This window comes from Vipera ursinii (genome assembly GCF_947247035.1).
Source record: "Vipera ursinii genome assembly, chromosome: 7".
NCBI lineage: Eukaryota > Metazoa > Chordata > Lepidosauria > Squamata > Viperidae > Vipera > Vipera ursinii.
Window position 1 is genome coordinate 28,162,542 of NC_139521.1, and position 20,379 is coordinate 28,182,920.

The following is a 20,379-nucleotide window of genomic DNA, read 5'->3' on the forward strand; positions in this document are numbered from 1 at the left end:
CCTTGAAATAATTCTGAACCATTTTTTAAAAAATACTAATGTGTTTTCTTTATCTGTTCTTCTGTTCAACTTCTTAGTCAATTTTTCTTTCCTACTGCTATTTAACAGAACAAATTAGTAGTTCAGATTGGACACTTGATGCAGTGTATCCTTTTTTGGATCTTCTCAGCTATATACGCACAGAAAAATTGTTGCTGCATAAATGTAGTAAGTAAGTATTTTAATACTAAAATTGGGAAAATGAGTCTTAACTTTTCAAATTTATTCCTTGATTTTGCTTGACAGGATTGACAAATATACAAACATTCTACATCATTTGTGAACTTTATCTAATCATTTTTATAGTCTCCCAGGCCTTAAAAGCGTAATATTTATTTTCATCACTCCTTTCCTTACCTTTTCTCCTCTGTATTAGTGTCTCTCACACAAGAACCTATTCCATTAATCTGACAAAGTAGACAGAATCAGTGAAAGCTAATGCAGCAGTAAAATTGGTTATACTTTAAAGTAACAAAAAATACTTCTTTGGAGATTTCCTTTTCCACATAAGCCTTGTATTATAAACAGGTGGAATTGTTTTTTTATTCATACTTTATTTTAGCAATGTTATACTATGAACAAGAATAGTTTTATATTTTGATATGAAAAAGGATAACCTTAGATTACTAATCAAAATAAAAATAACATTCAATTAGAACAAGCACTTCTTTAAAACAATTTATCTGAATTTTATAATATATTCATTTTGCTGCTTTGAGAAAATCTGGAAAGAAAATCCATTTTTTGACAAGCTTTATAAGGGGTGTTGTCTATGGTAGTACAATAGTAAAGTTATCTTAAACTCAGTACCCTCCAACTGTTTAGAATTACAGTTCCATTACTACAAGCAGATACAGGTACCAACCATGTTTTCTACAGTGAATACTGCATATAACCTGGAGACATGGTTTTAAGGAAAGCTAACTGAATTTCCCCTTTACCTGATGAAAGAATACTAGAATAGCAATCAGGACACGGGCGGTCTTGTCGATATCACCTGGGAGGAGTTTGATTCTGTGACTCCGGAGGAAGTGGACAGGATTATGGGGAGACTGAGCTCCACCACATGTTTATTGGACCCATGCCCTTCCTGGCTGGTTTATGCAGCCCGGGAGAGGACACGCAGCTGGTTCCAAGCAGTTATATCAGCTTCTTTGAGTGAGGGTAGCTTCCCTGCCGTCTTGAAAGAGGCGGTGGTGAGGCCTCTCCTCAAGAAGCCTGCCTTGGAACCAGCTGTATTGAACAACTTTCGTCCGGTCTCCAACCTTCGCTTTCTTGCGAAGGTTGTTGAGAGTGTGGTGGCGCATCAGCTCCCTTTGGTCCTGGATGAAGCGGATTATCTAGACCCGTACCAATCGGGTTTCAGGCCCGGGCACAGCATGGAGACGGCATTGGTCGCGCTGGTGAATGATCTCTGGAGGGCTCGGGACAGGGGTCATTCCTCTGTTCTAGTCCTATTAGACCTCTCAGCGGCTTTCGATACCATCGACCATGGTATCCTGCTGCGGCGTCTCAGGGGATTGGGAGTGGGAGGCATGGTCTTACAGTGGTTCTCCTCCTATCTCCAGGGACGCTCGCAGTCGGTGTTGACAGGAGGGCAGAGGTCGACCGCGAGGTCTCTCGTTTGTGGAGTTCCTCAGGGGTCGGTCCTCTCGCCTCTCCTGTTCAACATCTGCATGAAACCGCTGGGTGAGATCATTCGTGGCTTTGGAGTTGGGTATCATCAGTATGCTGATGATACCCAGCTTTTTCTTTCGACCCCAAACCACCCCAGTGATGCCCTCAACGTGATGTCCCATTGCCTGGAGGCGGTTCGGGTCTGGATGGGGAGGAACAGACTTCAACTCAACCCCGACAAGACCGAGTGGCTTTGCATACCTTCATCCCGGGTCTATTCGGATATTCCATCTCTTTCTATGGGGGGTGAATTATTACCCCCCGTAGATAGGGCTCGCAACTTGGGAGTCCTCCTAGATTCACGGCTCACCTTGGAAGATCACATGGTGGCTGTGACTAGGGGGGCTTTCGCCCAGGTTCGCCTGGTGCGCCAGTTGCGGCCCTATCTAAGCCGGGATGATTTATGAACTCATGCGCTCGTGACCTCTCGTCTGGACTACTGCAACGCTCTCTACATGGGGCTTCCCTTGAGGACCACCCGGAGGCTCCAACTGGTACAGAATGCAGCCGCGAGAGTTGTGTTGGGAGTCTCCCGATACTCCCACGTTACACCTCTGCTCCGTGAGCTGCATTGGTTGCCAGTTGTCTTCTGGGTGAGATTCAAGGTACTAGTAATGGTGTTTAAAAGCCCTACATGGCAGGGGTCCGGAGTACCTTAGGGAACACCTGCTGCCGACATCAATCTCCCTCCGCCCTGTGCGTTCCCACAGAGAGGGCCTCCTCAGGGTGCCACCGGTCAGAGAATGTAGATTGGTGGCCCCCAGGGGGAGATCTTTCTCTGTGGGCGCCCCAGAATTATGGAACCAGCTACTAGTTGAGCTCCGGACGGCGCCCGATCTCCGCTCCTTCCGCCGCGACCTAAAAACATACTTGTTCGAACAAGCCGGCCTGGCCTGAGGGGGGATTGGGGGGGTTTATTATTATTTTATTGGGGTTATTTATTATGTATTAATTGTTCTTTTAACGGGCATGTATTTAATTACTTTTAACTTTTGTAATTTTGTATTTTATTCTTGCCCTGTACACCGCCCTGAGTCCTTCGGGAGAAGGGCGGTATAGAAATATTAATAAATTAAATTAAATTAAACTATATAGTGATTAATATCAGCTCCAGAAGAATGAAATGATTAGATTAATTTTATGGCACCATGTGATAAAGAGAAAGAATGACCTTGTTAAACATATATGTGCAGTTCTGTATGTTTTCAAACTTTACTTTCAGTGTTGTTAACACTTCTGGCATATACTGTATAACCAATACATGTTTTTGTGATTCCTATGGAAACTGACACTGAAAAATGGAAAAATAATGTAACCAAATTTTTAAGAAATAATTATGAATGACCTCTTAATCCTCCTTAATCTCAGTAACACAGAATACTGTAGTTCCCCTTTTTAATATTTTTTCTCCCAACTCTAGAATAGAACAGAATAGAATAGAATAGAACAGAACAGAACAGAATTCTTTATTGGCCAAGTGTGATCGGACACACAAGGAACAGCAAATAAACAGTATTAAGATGCAAAAAATAAACAATGCAATACTAAAGAAAATTAATAAATTACACAAAAAACCCTAAACAGGACCAAGAAATAGAAAAGGGAAAAAATCCAGGTAGTAATACAAAACATGCCTATCTCATACAGAAATCACTGGTTTACAAAAGATATCTGATATAAATTGTTATCAAATAGAAAAGTTTTAAAAAACTAAAAATACTACTCTGTTGTAAAATAATGTAAACTCTATATCAAAAAAAAAACATATTGCTTTATTTTCCAATTAGTTCAAAAAATTGTCTTTCCCAAACCAGTTATACATTTCCAAAAGCCATTGCCTAATAGTTGAAGTAATAATGGTGGCTTTAATTTACTGAACTTGCAAAAATGTTATTGGTCTTATATTTTAACAAAACCAAAAGTAGAATGAAAAATTGTTATAATACAATTCTCTTAGGATCCTCTTACATTCCTGGCAATTTCTTGGATCAACATGTAAGTATTTTATTTCCTGGATAGCGTGCTGTGAGAAATCTTTGGGATTTATTATAGTGTAGATTGGACTTTAATATTGAAACTCGTGAATATATAACTCTTTGCTAAAAAATAGGTGGTAAATGTTTTATTCAAAGATATGGGAGGAAGCCAGGATAGTGATTTTAAATCAATTAATATATAATAACAACATTAAGGATTTTTTCCACCTTCAAAGTCAATATGGATTCCTAGTTCACAACAATGGAAATATTTTCAATATAAATGTGTTTGACAGCACAGTGTGGACCAAGTGCCCTGGCCAATTCAAAGGTACCTGAGCCAAGTTCTTATCTAATGGAAATTACAATAGAACTTAAACTCACTTTCTCTTTCTCTTTCTGTCACACACACACACACACACACACACACACTTATCTATCAAATGTATATATATGGCTGCCTATCTCATAAGAAGTGTGGCATGCAGCAAAAAAAGTATAAAACATGTCAAACATCTCAGATGCTAATAGAATTTACCAATCATGAACTAAAGAATTAGAACCTTCAATAATGCTTTAGCAATAGTTGCAAAGTCCTTAAAAATATTAAAGTTATATCAGATTTAAATCTAAAATTGATTCCAATGAATTATATTTCAAGTCTCTAGAAGAAAGGACATTTGCTTTTTCTTTGCTGATGATGCAAAAAAAAAAAGAGAGATCACTGACCCATAAGAGGTAAAAGAGAGTGGGAATTTTGAATAGACTAAGGAAAAATAGAACAAAAACTCCTCTTCCTTAACCCTTTCTGACTAATCTTCATTCATTCACTAATAAGGTGGATGAAATACTTCTTTTAAACAGATGCAACTTTGATTTTTACAACTCAGCAGCAATCTGCTTCACTGAAATCTGGCTAAATGAATCAATTGATGGTTACGGCTTGCAAATCCCAGGGTTTCAGATACAGAGGGCAGACAGAATTGCAGAAATATCCAATATTTATTTAATAATTTTATTTTATTAAATTTCTATACCGTCCTCCTCCCAAAGGACTCAGGGCGGTGTACAGGGCAATAAAATGCAACATACAAAAGTTAAAAAAAATTAAATTAATTAGCCCTAACAATAAATAGTTAAAATAAACCCAAACCCTTAGTCCAGGCCGGCCTGTTCAAACAACCAAGTCTTCAGGTCACGATGGAAAGAGCGAAGGTCGGGAGCCGTCCGGAGCTGAACAAGCAGTTGATTCCAAAGGGCTGGCGCACCCACAGAGAATGCTCTCCCCCTGGGGGCCTCCAGCCGGCAATCCCTGACCGACGGCACCCTGAGGAGGCCTTCTCTGTGGGAGCACACAGGACGAAGGGAAGTTGATGCCAGCAGCAGGTGCTCCTGTAAGTAGTCCGGACCCATGCCATTTAGGGCTTTATAGGTCATCACCAGCACCTTGAATCTCACCCAGAAGGCAATTGCAACTCGTGGAGGAGAGGTATTAATTTAATTTAATTTAATAATTTGATTTCTATACCGCCCTTCTCCCGAAGGACTCAGGGCGGTGAACAGGGCAATACACAATAAAAATCAGATACAAAAATTAAAAAACCATTAAAAACCAATTAAACATCATGCCCATAAAATCAATACATATTAAGTTAAAAACTAATTTTAAAAAACCCAACCCCACCCCGTCAGACCAGGCCAGCTTTTTCGAAAAAGAATGTTTTAAGATCGCGCCGGAAGGAGCGAAGGTCGGGGGCCGTCCGGAGCTCAACCGGTAAGCTGTTCCAAAGGTCTGGCGCGCCCACAGAGAACGCTCTCCCCCTGGGGGTCGCCAATCGGCATTCTTTGATCGGCGGCACCCTGAGGAGGCCCTCTCTGTGGGAGCACACTGGACGGAGGGACGTTGACGCCGGTCGCAGGTGTTGCCGTAGGTAATCCGGACCCATGCCATGAAGGGCTTTGTACGTCATAACTAACACCTTGAACCTCACCCGGAGAGCAACCGGTAGCCAATGCAGCTCGCGGAGCAGAGGTGTAACATGGGAGTATCGGGAAACTCCCAAGACAACTCGCGCGGATGCATTCTGCACCAGCTGGAGTCTCCGGGTGGACCTCAAGGGCAGCTCCATGTAGAGAGCATTACAGTAGTCTAGACGAGAGGTCACGAGCGCATGAGTGACTGTGCGCAAGGCATCCCGGTCTAGATAGGGCCGCAACTGGCGCACCAGGCGAACCTGGGCAAAGGCCCCCCTAGTCACAGCTCCAATATGCTCTTCCAAAGAGAGCTGTGAATCTAGAAGGACCCCCAAGTTGCGAGCCCTATCTACGGGGGGTAATAGCTCACCCCCCATGGCCAATGATGGGATAATCGGAATTTCCCGGGATGCCGGCACGAACAGCCACTCAGTCTTGTCAGGGTTGAGTCGAAGCCTGTTCCTCCCCATCCAGACCCGGACCGCCTCCAGGCAACGGGACATCACGTCGAGGGCATCGCTGGGGTGGTTTGGGGTGGAAATAAAAAGTTGGGTATCATCAGCATATTGGTGATACCTAACTCCAAAACCACGAATGATCTCACCCAGCGGCTTCATATAGATGTTGAACAGGAGAGGCGAGAGAACCGATCCCTGAGGAACTCCACAAATGAGAGGTCTCAGGGTCGATCTCTGCCCCCCTGCCAACACCGACTGCGAACGTCCCAGGAGGTAAGAGGAGAACCACTGGAGAACCGTGCCTCCCACTCCTAGCCCCCTGAGACGTCGCAGCAGGATACCATGGTCGATGGTATCAAAAGCCGCTGAGAGGTCTAAAAGGACTAGGACAGAGGAACAACCCCTGTCCCGAGCCCGCCAGAGATCATTCACCAGCGCGACCAATGCCGTCTCCGTGCTGTACCCGGGCCTGAAACCCGATTGGTACGGGTCTAGGTAGTCAGCTTCCTCCAAGAACAAAGGGAGCTGATGCGCCACCACGCTCTCAACAACCTTCGCCAAAAACCGAAGGTTGGAGACCGGACGATAGTTGTTTAAAATTGCTGGGTCCAAGGCCGGCTTCTTGAGGAGGGGTCTCACCACCGCCTCCTTCAAGGCGGCGGGAAAACTACCCTGACTCAAAGAAGCAGTAATCACTGCCTGGAGCCAGCCTCGTGTCCCATCCCGGGCTGCATAAGTCAGCCAGGAGGGGCACGGGTCCAACAAACACGTGGTGGAGCTCAGCTTCCCCATGATCTTGTCCACTTCTTCAGGGGTAACAGGATCGAACTCTTCCCAGATTAAATCGACAAGACCGCCCGTATCCTCTTCGACAGACTCTGCCCAGTCGGAGTCCAAACCGGTCCGGATCCGAGCGATTTTGTCCGACAGAAATCGACTAAACTCCTCGGCTCGACCCTGCAAGGGTTCCTCCCTCACCTCCTGATTAAGGAGAGAGCGAGTCACCCTAAACAGGGCGGCCGGGCGATTCTCTGCGGACGCAATGAGGGTGGCAAAGTGGTTAGACCTAGCCACCCTCAATGCTGCGAGATAAGTTCTCGTAAACGACCTTAGTCGTAACCGGTCGGATTCGGATCGGCTGGACCTCCAACAGCTCTCTAGGCCCCGTCTCCGACGCTTCATCTCGCGGAGCTCCATGGAAAACCATGGGGCCCGTTGGGATCTGCGTCGGGTCAAGGGCCGCATGGGTACAACTTAGTCGAGTGCCTCTGTGGCTGCCCTTTCCCAGGCTTCCACCAGGGCATCGACCGAGCTGTGAGCAAAGGAGGCAGGTGGGGGCCCAAGCGCCGTTTGGAACCGCTCAGGGTCCATAAGGCGCCTAGGGCGGAACCATCTTGTTGGCTCAGCAACCCCACGACAGGGAGTGGCAAAACGGAAGACCATCCGCAGGAGATGATGATCGGTCCATGACAGGGGTAAATTAATTGGGGAACCCCCCCAAGATCATCTAACCACCGTCCAGATAGAAAAACCAGATCGAGCGTGTGACCCCCTCCGTGAGTTGGGCCCAGAATAACCTGCTTCAGGTCCATGGCCGTCATGGAAGCCATGAACTCCCGAGCTAACTCAGATGATCCCCCCAGGGATGGTAGGTTGAAGTCACCCAAAACTATAAGTTTGGGGAACTCAACCACCAACCCTGAGAGGATATCGAGAAGCTCAGGCAGGGCTGCTGCCACGTGTCTAGGTGAAATATACACCAACAGCAAGCCCAACTGAGCTCTGGGACCACATCTCAGGAGGAGGGACTCACACCCGGCTATCTGGACTATGGTGGCCTCCCACGGACATAAGGTCTCCCTCACAACAACTGCCACTCCACCGCCCCTACCTTGAGCCCTAGGCTGGTGCAGCACCCGGAAACCTGATGGGCTAAGATCAACCAGGGGGACCCCGCCCTCTGGGCCCAACCAGGTCTCCGTAATGCAAGCCAGGTCCGCATGCTCCTCCTCAATCAGATCGTGAATGAGAGGTGCTTTATTCATTACAGACCTGGCATTAAAATACACGAGCCTGAGCTCAGGTGGCTGCTCATCCTCGCTCCCGGTACCACGTGCTGAAATCAGAGGGTCGGAGCGCATCACCGCTTGAAGACAGCGGGGACGCACCCCCGGGTATTGATGTGGCCCTCTGTTCCTACACCTGCGGCCATTCCCAACCGCCGTGGGAATAGATAATCCCACACCCTGCTCCGGGGCCCCGTAAACCCCCAGCCCAGCCCCCACCACGGCGCGATCAGTCCCTGACCTGGTCTGAGAAACGTTTGGTGGAACCCCCCTAGTTTCCAACCGAGCCGATGAGCCCACCCCCCTCCCTAACCCCTCAAAACATTTAGCTAAAAAACACACCAGGGGCCTCTTATTAAATTTGGAAGAGAGGCTCCTGTCCCTGCCCAGCCATCTCTCGGGGTCCCAATAATTGGGTCCGTCATCAGGAGGCACGATGGAAAAGCAGGCGGGTCGCACCCAGGAGAGGGGGGCACCCCTGAGCGCCAATAAGGCTGTGCTGGAGTAAGATAAAACCATTAGTCCGGGGGAGTCCAGTCAGGCAGTCCATCAGTCAAAAGTTGGGAAGCTGAAAGTCAAAAATGTCCAATTCACCAGCTCCCTGCCACTGAGCTGGGTACCAGTCAGATGACTCCAGGATAGAACAGGCACCTCCCTCTCACGAAGGGCCCAGATCTACGATGGGATGGACAATTGCCAACTCAAAAGGGCATACCTCCCTAGATCTCTCACCTCTAGGGAGGCAGCAGATGGTAATTGGTTGGTATCGATGATAACATATACGAGCCGCCCTCTCACAGAGGCTCGTCCAAGACCTTGCTTCAGTGGGGACCATAGAGAGAGAAAAAGGAGAGCAGCAGTTATCAGGATTAACCTGAGGATAACCATAGTTAAGTTGGAGAGCAGAGTTCCTCTCAAGGCGGGAAACGCAAAGCGGGGAGAGCAGGAGACGCAGGATAGAAGATCGATGGACCCCGATGCAAGGGGCTGAAAGCCGGAGGCAAAAAGCCCGTCGCCCAGCCAGCCACACACAGCACCAGAAGTCAGGCAGTCCCACGCCAGCCGCAGGCCTCCTCGGTCGAGAGCAAACAAGAGTGACTTCAAACAGACCTCCACAGACCGCACAGGGGCCACGAGCCAGCAAAACGCTCCCCATTCCGCTCGCAGTCGATCACTCCACCGTTCTATTCTGAGGCCGAGTCAACCACCATTACTAAGCAAACAGGAAAATCGGAGGCCACTCTAGGCCGCGGCTCTATCGGCCCCGAGGATCCACCATTCGGAGCCCTCCAAGCCGCGGCTCCTCCCAACTCCACCAGGGCCTCCGAGATGAAGACACCGAAGCTTAGTTGAAAAATGGAGGGCTGCAACTCCAACTCATGCCGACTCTCCTTCTCTCTCGGTTCAATCAACTCTCCGAGCCACAACAAATAGGAAAAACATCTCCGCGGGCTCGGAGGAACCCCAAAGGACCGGTAAGGACGCCAAAACTGGAAACGCTCCACGGAGCTCAGCCCAGCACCTCCGCCATCGTGGGCATGCGCAAAAAAAAAAATTACATGGGAGTATCGGGAAAACCCCATCACAACTTGCGCGGCCGCATTCTGCACCAGTTGAAGCCTCTGAGTGGCCCTCAAGGGCAGCCCCATGTAGAGAGCATTGCAGTAGTCTATCCGAGAGGTCACGAGCGCATGAGTGACTGTACACAGGGCATCCCGGTCCAGATAGGGCCGCAACTGGCGCACCAGGCGAACCTGGGCAAAAGCCCCCCTGGCCACAGCTCCTACATGGTCTTCCAAACTGAGCTGTGAGTCAAGGAGGATACCCAAGTTGCGAGCCCTATCTACGGGGGGTAACACCTCACCCCCCATAGTTAAAGATGGAATGAACTGAATTTCCCGAGATGCCGGTACGTACAACCACTCAGTCTTGTCGGGATTAAGTGGAAGCCTGTTCCTCCCCATCCAGACCTGAACCGCCTCCAGGCAACGGGACATCACATCAAGGGCATCACTGTGGTGGTTTGGGGTAGAGATAAAAAGCTGGGTATCATCAGCATACTGATGATACCCCAGTCCAAAACCACGAATGATCTCACCCAGCGGCTTCATATAGATGTTGAACAGGAGGGAGGAGAGGACCGACCCCTGAGGAACTCCACAAACGAGAGGCCTCAAGGCCGACCTCTACCCTCCTGCCAACACTGAGTGCGAATGACCCAGGAGGTAGGAGGAGAACCACTGCAAGACAGTGCCACCCACTCCCAACCCCCTGAGGCGCCGCAGTAAGATACCATGGTTGATGGTATCAAAAGCCGCTGAGAGATCTAATAGGACTAGGGCAGAGGAACAACCCCTGTCCCGAGCCCACCAGAGATCATTCACCAGCGCGACCAATGCCGTCTCCATGCTGTACCCGGGCCTAAAGCCCGATTGGTACGGGTCCAGGTAATCAACTTCCTCCAGGAACAGAGGGAGCTGATGCGCCACCACGCTCTCAAGAACCTTCACAAGAAAGCGAAGGTTGGAGACCGGATGGTAGTTGTTCAAAATAGCTGGGTCCAGGGCAGGCTTCTTGAGGAGGGGCCTCACCACTGCCTTCTTCAAGGCGGCAGGAAAGCTACCCTCCCTCAAAGAAGCAGTTATTACTGCCTGGAGCCAGCCTTGTGTCCCCTTCTGAGCCGCATACACCAGCCAGGAGGGGCACGGGTCCAATAAACACGTGGTGGAGCTCAGCCTCCCCATGATCCTGTCCACATCTTCCGGAGTCACAGGGTCGAACTCTTCCCAGATAACATCACCAATAAAAAGAAGGGAGGGGGTCTCTGCTTTTATATCAACAACCGATGGTGCAAAAATGTAACTACATTAAAGAAATTCTGTGATGTGGACTTAGAGACATTTAATCATCAATTGCAAACCATTTTATTCTCCATGTGAGTTTTCCTCATTCATTCTATTTGCAGTGTATGTTCAGCCACAGGTTTGTATAAAGAATGCATTACGAACTCTAGCTGACCAGTTTATGTGGTCTGAAGGAAAATATCCTGATTCACTCCTCATTGTATTAGGAGATTTCAACAATGCTAACTTAAGCCAAGAGCTATCAAAATACTTTCAGCCTGTCAACTATCTCACTAGAGCAGGCATGTCAAACTCACAACGTCATGTGATGTCGCGCGACATATCGGAGCTTTTTCTCCATTGCCGGCAATGGGGTGGGCACGGTTTTGTCGCGATGCGTCCGGCCTATGGGCCGGCAGTTTGACACCCCCACACTAGAGGCAAGAATACTTTAGACCACTGCTACACAACATTAAAAAATGCTTATCGGTCTTTACCATGAGCAGCTGTGGGACACTCTGCTCAATGTATGATTCACCTTGTACCTGTTTATAGACAAAGGCTTAAAACCACAAAACCAACAATTTAAATCCGTGAATTCTTGGACTGAGGAGTTACAGGCATCCTTTGACTGCACTGATTGGAAAGTTTTCAAACATACCTCTGCAGACTTGGATGAACTCACAAATACTATAACATCATATGTTAGTTTCTGTGAAGACCTATGTGTACCAACCAGAAACTTGTGAAAATACAGTAACAATAAGCCTTGGTTCACAGCTAAACTCAAGCAGCTACATCATGCCAAAGGAAGCCTACAGGAAGAAAGATAGAATGCTGTACAATTAGGGCAGAAATGTATTAACAAGGGAAATCAAAGCAGCAAAAAGAAGCTACTCAGAAAAGCTAAGGAATCAGTTCTCAACAAATGAACCAGGAAATATGTGGAAAACTCAAAAATATCACTGGTTACAGCAAACCTCCTCTCCATGCTAAAGGAAATGGACAACTGGCAGATGACCTGAATGTATTTTACTGTAGGTTTGAGAGGAAACCACTATCTCCATCTCAGATACACCAACAACAGCCAAACTTCCTACAACTGACCCCATCCCTTTGGGCCCACCACCTCTGGTGATCACAGAAAGTGATGTGCAAGGTCTATTTCACAGACAAAGGCCTGGAAAAGTACCAGGCCCAGAAGATAACTCCTTGCTGGATAGCTTGTGCTGACCAATTAGCCCCCATCTTCACTCACATCTTTAATAAATCACTAGAGATGTGCTATGTTCCTTCTTGCTTCAAATGCTCTACTATCATCCTGGTGCTGGAGAAACACTCCATCAAGGAGCTGAATGACTACAGACCAGTTGCTGTGACATCCATTTGAAAAGTTAGTGCTGGCCCACCTGAAAACCATCATGGATCCACTGTTAGATCTGTTGCAATTTGTCTACCGGGCAAATAGATCAACAGATGATGCTGTTAATATGGCACTGCACTTCATCCTACAATATCTTGAATCTCCAAAGACCTATGCAATGATCCTTTTTATAGATTTCAGCACGGCATTCAATACCATCATTCCAGATATTTTTCTCACTAAACTAAATCAGCTAGCTGTGCCTGACCACACCTGTAAGTGGATCATGAGCTTTCTAATAGACAGGAAGCAGCAAGTGAAGCTAGGCAAAATCACATCAGATACCTGTACAATTAGCACAGGGGTCTCCCCAGGGCTATGTGTTCTCCCCATTTCTCTCTATATACCAATGACTGCATATCAAAAGATCCCTCTGTTAAAGTACTGAAGTTTGCAGATGATACATCAGTGATTGGTCTCATTTGCGACAATGACGAATCTGGATACAGACAGGAGGTTGAACAACTAGCCTTGTGAAGCAGCCAGAACAATCTTGAACTAAACACACTCAAAACTGTAGAAATGATAGTAGATTTTAGGAAAAACCCTACTATTGTGCAACCTCTTACAATACTAGAAAACACAGTATCAACAGTAGAGACCTTCAAGTTTCTGCCTTCTGTAATATCTCAAGATTTAAAATGGTCACCTAACATCAAAAATGTCAACAAAAAAGCACAACAAAGATTGTTCTTCCTGCACCAACTCAGAAAGCAGAGACTGCCCAAGGAACTGCTGATACAGTTGTACAAAGGAATTATTGAGTCTGTCATTTGTATCTCTATAACTGTCTGGTTTGGATCTGCAACCAAACAAGATAGACATAGACTTCAACGAATAGTTAGAACTGCAGAAAAAACAATTGCTACCAGCCTGCCTTCCATTGAGGACCTGTATACTGCACGAGCAAGAAAAAGGGCTGTGAAAATATCTACAGACTCCTCACATCCTGGACATAAACTCTTTCAACTTCTTCCCTGATGCAGTAGAGCATTGCACACCAGAACAACTTGACATAAAGACAGTTTTTTCCCCATGTCATCACTTTGCTTAATTAATTCCTACAACAGTCAAACTACTTAGTAAATCTATATAACTATGATTCTCCTCATCTTTCCTATTACCTATTCTTATCTTCTTATGACTATAACTTTGTTGCTTGTATATTACAATTTATATTGTTTTTAGTATCCTAGTATGATTTATGTTTGCTTAGCTAGTATTCTAGGACAATCACTAAGTGTTGTATTTTATGATTTATGATGAATGTATTTTATGTTGTTTATGATCATGATTTATCACTATTACTTGTCTGTACACTGAGAGCTTATGCACCAGAGACAATTTCCTTGTGCGTTCAACCACACTTGGTCAATAAAGAATGCTATTCTATATTCTATATTCCTATTCTATTCTATTCTATTCTATTCTATTCTATTCTATTCTATTCTATTCTATTCTATTCTATTCTATTCCATGTCATATATCATATATCATATATCATATCATATATATCATATGATCTGGACTTGACAATTGCTATCTTTTGGGAATAGCATGAAACGTACAGAAGTAGATTTATGGGGAAATCCCAAAATAATAAAGATGTTAATATAATGTTGAATTATGTCCTCAACCCTTGAGAACTGTATTTACTAAATTTTGGTTGTACCAGGCATGAGAGATTACTAAAAGCATTATTCTAAGAAATTAGGAAAGTGGTATTATTTCAGAATAGCTCCAATACATGGAAATGTCAAAGCTGCATTTAAAAAGATGTCCTTAAAGTAGCATAAAAATAGGTTAGTTTGGGGTTGTTCTTTTTCAATGGAACAAAATATATTCTAATCACCTAAGTAGATTTATTTCTATGTGCTTAACTTTTTTTTATAGTGACTTCCTTTTGTGGCATATTTGCTTTTGCTCATTTGTCTGCTTTTAAAAGATCTTGTTTAAATGTTTTGCACATCTCTTATATTTCTAATGTGAATAAGACATATACATGTATGCAATACTAATTAGGAAAAATAATGAAAATATTTTTTCCAGATTTAGAAATGAATTGTTAATATTAAGTGGCTACGTTGGGGCTTTACTGGCTATTAGAAGACAATATATCAGCATTGTACCAGCTCTTTATGAGTATACAAGGTAATTCTTCTGTAATAACTTAATTGAAAATCTTTCTAGGAATTATGAGAGTTGTATTTCTTTTTCTTTTCCCCCCTAAAATCTGTCATTCTGAATGTGCTTATTTTTCACATCTCTGTGGAGAGTTTGTGACTGTCATTAGTAATTTGATCAATGTCTAAATTCCCTTTGAAATATATCTAGTTTTCCTAATGGAAAATACAGTTTAACTACAAGAATGACATTTGTTCAATAGTTGTTCACAGCTGTTTTAAATTGTATTTGTATTGGTATCAAACCCCTCACTTCTACATCAGGTAGAAATTGAAGCAAGAGCATAGACAAACCTTCTCCAACTCTGTACTTTCCAATATAATTTGGAATTTCAGAATTATCAGAATTTCTTTATCCCAGGAACAGCCTGAGGTCACTCTGTTGGGAAGAATTGGCAAAAATCATCATAGTTTAGGATCTAAACATTTTACATTTAAACTGTCTGGACTATGACAGGTATTGATCCATATAAACTATATATTGCTTCCCATGGATCACTATCCATATAAAATATGGATCAATAAAATCAATAAAATATATTGATCCATATGGAATGGAGTGTAATCTATACAGGACTATCTTGTGTTACTCTATATTTTTTTCCAGCCAGCTTTTAAAAAGAAGGGAAGTATGTGTACCCCTGAAAATTGAGCAACTCTCTGAGGAACTAGATGCTTGGAGAGCTTGTAGCCAACCATTAAACAAGTAAGTGTTTGAATTTATGGCATTTTTAGAATATTATTTTCAATTGTGAAAATTACTGTTTATTCTTACAAATACTAGCATGCCTACATTTTATAGGTCTTCTGATGAATTACTACAGATACCGCCATCTGAATTACAACAACAGATTTATACAACAATGCTATCACGAATTAAAGAAGAGCCTCTTCAAGTAACCATAGGAACAAATTATGTTTCTGGATCTAACTTTCCTAGTCATTCAGATGTTCACATCTCTTGTTTGACAGGATTAAAAATACAGGTATTGGATAACAGAACTGGACTTCATTCTCTAAGAACTTGCAAGTATCAGTATTTCTGGTTATATCCAACAGTAACACAAATGGAAATTTGCTTACACACTGGTGCTTCCCCAGAATATTATTCCAATTTACGAATCCCTTGCAAGGATAGTATCCAAAGTAGTAGTATTTTAGTGTCTGGAGACAGTTGGATCTAGATGAGGAAGAGGCTGAAGCACAACTTTACACTGAGTAGCAGTGCATGGATAAATAATTTGATTTCAGGGATTTAGCAGCTTTGGTTCTTGGCAGGGATATATACTGCTCAAAAAAATAAAGGGAACACAAGATAAGACATCCTACTATTAAATACAGCACATTGTGTTAAGTGTTCCCTTTATTTTTTTGAGCAGTATGTTTCCTCAGACAGATCTGATATGCAGTTTGGATTTTTTATTTCATTTTATTTATTTTTTTGAGCAGATGGCAGTTGTGGACTGGAAACTTCTTGTTTGCATTTCTACCTTTTCCTAGGCTTTACTCAGTCACTCACAAATTAATCACCTTGCACGTGGACCACTGCAATGTGCTCTGCATAGAGCTTCCTTGGAGGCCACTTAGATGGTATAGTTGGCCCAGAATATGATAGGATGAGCAGTGAGATGTGTACCTTATTATGCCTATGTAACATCTCTGCTGTGTGAACTGCAGTGGTTATCCGTGACTTTTTTATTGGAATTCAAGGTGCTGATAGTTGACAACTATTAAGCTTTACCTGTTTCTTCAGGTGCCATCTGTTAAAAAATGTGGGACCTAAGAAATGCATCTTCTCTGTCATTGCCATTGCAATATTTCCCCTTAAATCTAGATGAGTTCTGTCAATTGCCTACCTGCTTCAAACATTACAGATAATTTTTATAAGATTCTCTTGAAAAAGTTAAAAATTATCCTAGAAGGGGAATACTCTATATTTGAAGGCAATTGTTATTAAGGGAATAAATGCAGTAATATCTCTCTCTTACTTGATTTCAGGGAACAAATATCTTGTCCCCTTGTTTCATTACAATGAAAACACAGAATTTCAATTCTATGAACAAAGGTTCATGAAATTTCCTCAGCTTTCTTTCCTTCCTTCTTCACTTGTTCACTCAAAATCTGCTCATGGGAGCAAAACTGAGGCATGATAAATACAGAAGGAAAGCTATATATGTTAGCATAAATTATCATGTCTCCAGGCATAAAACAATAAATTATTATCTAAACTTTTTTGCTTTAATAATTATTTCTTCCAAACGTGTAAGTGCATATATACTTATTTTAATGTATTTTTAATAAAAAAGTATAATTTGTTTATGTCTTATTGTTTAGGGTCCTGTATATTTCCTTGAAGACGGAAAATCAACAATTTCACTCAACGATGCATTGATGTGGGCAAAAGTGAATCCTTTCTCTCCACTGGGGACAGGAATACGGCTCAACCCATTCTGATAAAGAAATCTTTCTATTAATAATGATAGTTGCTTTTATTACTGGAATGATTTGAGGTTGATACTTTCTTGAACAGTTTTATGAACTTTGTGAATTATAAATTTAATTTTTATATTGAAATTGATAACCCAAAGAGAATTTCATATATCATTGGCAGCCATGTGATTTTAGAAGATTAAAATTAGGTATCTGTGAACACTCTTGTGAAGCACATTGCTGGGTCATGCAATAGCAATTTATGCATTGAATTATTCCTTAGACGAAACATATTTTAAATAAAGTTTGTGTATTTGTCTCCTCCTAGTGGAAATTAAGGACATAGCCTAACAAGTGCTGTCTTGGAAAAAAGATCCATTGAAACAAGTAGAAATTTTGTGGCTGTGATACGTGATGGATTGTGTTTTCATATTTATAATAATAATGTGTGTAAATCTAATAGTTGTATAGTAAATTAGCAGGTATTTTGGAATACTTAGCTTATACTCAGCATAAGAATGTTTTTAAAATATATTTTGAATATCTAGATTTGCATTTGACATCCTTTATTTTACATGATTAAACATATTTCTAAAATTTATTTTCCAATACATCTCTTTTAAATAAACTATTGATTGTACCAAAATATGCTATGTAAATTTACAAGGAAATAATTATTTTCGTTTTGGTGTTTGTAAACATGGCATTTAAAGTTCCAACATATAAATAAATTAGGTTTGTTTTAAATAAGTCTTTTTTCTGAACATATATAATCAAGTTTCAGGTTATTACCACTACCTCTTATTTAAATATAGCTTCTACATTTCCCGTATGATCAGGATATTGGGAATCAGAGTGCAGCTTACCAAAAGGATTCTGGCTGTGAAGGTGAAACACAATCTCTGCTAAGATCAGTTGCTTTTCCATAATGGATGTGTGTGAAGTTCCTTCCTAAAATTGAATACTGAAGGACACCTAACAGCAAGTAGATAAATGTGCTTTTTTGCAGATTGGATGTGTTTCTTTTCAGCTTATGTGTTGAACACAGTGACAGCTTTGACTTTCATGAGCATTCCCTAGATTAGAAAGATGTATTACAGTAATGATATGCAATGGTTAATTTGTTTTGTTATGTTTTCAGATCATTAAACTTTTCATTCACCAAACCCTGGTTCTTGCTATCTACATATTTTTTTCTACCTTTGATTTGTTTGTCCTTTTGTTTCTAGAATTTCCTTTGTAGGAATTTAAGAGTAATCTCCAGAAAACAGTTAGCTTCACTGTATTTTTAGTTTTAGCTAAGATAAAGGAACCATTAAAAGCATAATATTAGAAGAATAAATATAGTTTGCAATTTTACTTTTTTCAACTTAGTTCCTTAACATTTTGTAAAGTATGATATTCTGTTTTATATACAGATAACCAGTTTGATGTAGTGGTTAAGGTGCTGGCCTAGAAACCAGGAGATGCAAGTTTTAATCCTGTCTTAGCCATGAAAGCGAGCTGAGTGACTTTAGGCCAGTCACTCGCTCTCAGTCCAACCCACTTCACAGAATTGATGTGAGGAAACTAGGAGGAAGGATGTTATGTTTGTTCACTGCCTTGAATTACTTATAAAATAATAATGGCAGAATAAAAATTAATAAAGTATTATTAATCGATTGATTGTATTAGTTGGTTCTGCTATATATTTATATCTTGTCTGGCAAAGAAAGAGCTACTTCTATTTATGAAAAGCCTGAAATCCGAAAGTTATTTTTACATGGTTCTAGACTGATCCCCCACCTCTCCCAAACAATAAACATTTTTATAGCATGAAGGAAAAATAATTTTAATGATAGTAAGATCTTATCTCATCATTATTATACCAGTTATTCTATGGAGAAATGATATCCTGTAAACTGGAGTTCTCTTATTTTAATAAGTAGGTCTGAAAGATTTACAACAATCCCTGAAATGGAATTAGCTACCACTTGTTCTTATATTTTTAACAATAACTCATAAGATTATTAAATATATGTTTCAGATTTGAGATTAATTTTCTTCCCCCTTTTTTTCTTCCTTCCCAAGACTTTTAAAAGTGTTTCACAGCATTTAGAAAATGAATAGTAGGCAGAAAATATGAGCTTTCTTTTTCCTGATGAACAGATTTGAACTGACAGCACACAGTTCTATATTAAATTATGAAATGGGACAGTTTCCTTGCAAATTTACACATGCATTAACAAGAAACACAGGGTTTTTGTTAATGCATGTGTAAATTTGCTAGCCTCTAATTGCTTAACAAGTTTTCTCATTTCAGTCTTTTGATTCGGAGGCATTATAATATGATTATGTGTATTATATGAAGTAAATCACAAGATTTCTATGATCTCATAATCAAAACGTAGTAGGTCTTGTGTTAGGAATTTAAGTTCTTCAAGAATTATATTTGCTTACTTTCTTAGAGAACATTTTGATTATGCCTAGTTTTCAGATATCCTCTAATGTAGGAAATGGAGCTGTGAAGATTCCTTTTCTACAATAGATGAAGGATAATAATAGTAATAAATATCAGACCCTCAGTAGCAAGAAAATGATTTGCCATGGGAATATGTTTTGGATTTTTAAAAAGCTTAGCCTAGTTTTTTCTTGCATTTTTTTATTGTGGTCCTACTGCTTTTCAGTCTCATAACTGGTAAGAAAGAGGTGCTTTCTCCCAAATAAAAGGCTCATTAAAACTCCTTTGTCCTCCCTACTGTAAGTGGGAGAAAATAGAGTTTTCAGGATGTTCTCCAGCCCATTCAATTTAATATTTCCATTGGTGGATTAATGTTGTGCACTAATGTAAGATACAAAAAAGAGCTTTAATTTCACTGGTTCTAAAGTTCTGACAGATACATTCTAAGAAGCTTCCTTGGTTGATGAGAAGTTGAAATATTTTAACATTATGATCCACTGATTTCCATCAATTTATAAGTGCACTCAAGAAATGTGTTTAGCTATATTGAACATTTTACATTGTTTATAAACAATTAAGAAAACACTTGACAATGACACTGGAGCTGATCCATTTTATTAAAATTATATTGACTAAGAGTTCTAGGTTCTGCATTACTGGTATAATAAAAATTTACATTACAGCATGACAAGGAGGTAAACTTCCAGTAACAGAATGGATAAAATGATCTGGTTTTATTGCATTTTATTATGCCTGTGCAAATACCATGTTAGCAATAGGTCTCTGATGTCAGTATTATTTCTTTACTGGCTCATGTTCCTCAATATAGGACTCAAATTTGATTATAAATCTTCTTTCTGAATTTCTTCT

The 20,379-nt window shown here is 41.8% G+C and overlaps 1 protein-coding gene across 1 annotated transcript in view; it reads left to right on the plus strand.

Annotated features, from left to right (window-relative positions):
* WDR17 (WD repeat domain 17) overlaps positions 1-18,224 on the plus strand; it is a gene marked incomplete at its 5' end in the record, with an annotated part of 122,707 nt that extends 104,483 nt beyond the window's left edge. Inside the window, 5 exons of the mRNA XM_083367342.1 lie at positions 109-211; positions 14,506-14,607; positions 15,247-15,345; positions 15,442-15,625; positions 16,974-18,224. Coding sequence (XP_083223468.1) covers positions 109-211; positions 14,506-14,607; positions 15,247-15,345; positions 15,442-15,625; positions 16,974-17,093 — 608 coding nt within the window. The 3' untranslated portion in view covers positions 17,094-18,224. The remainder of the gene's footprint in view (positions 1-108; positions 212-14,505; positions 14,608-15,246; positions 15,346-15,441; positions 15,626-16,973) is intronic.
* Between the last annotated feature and the right edge of the window lie 2,155 nt (positions 18,225-20,379).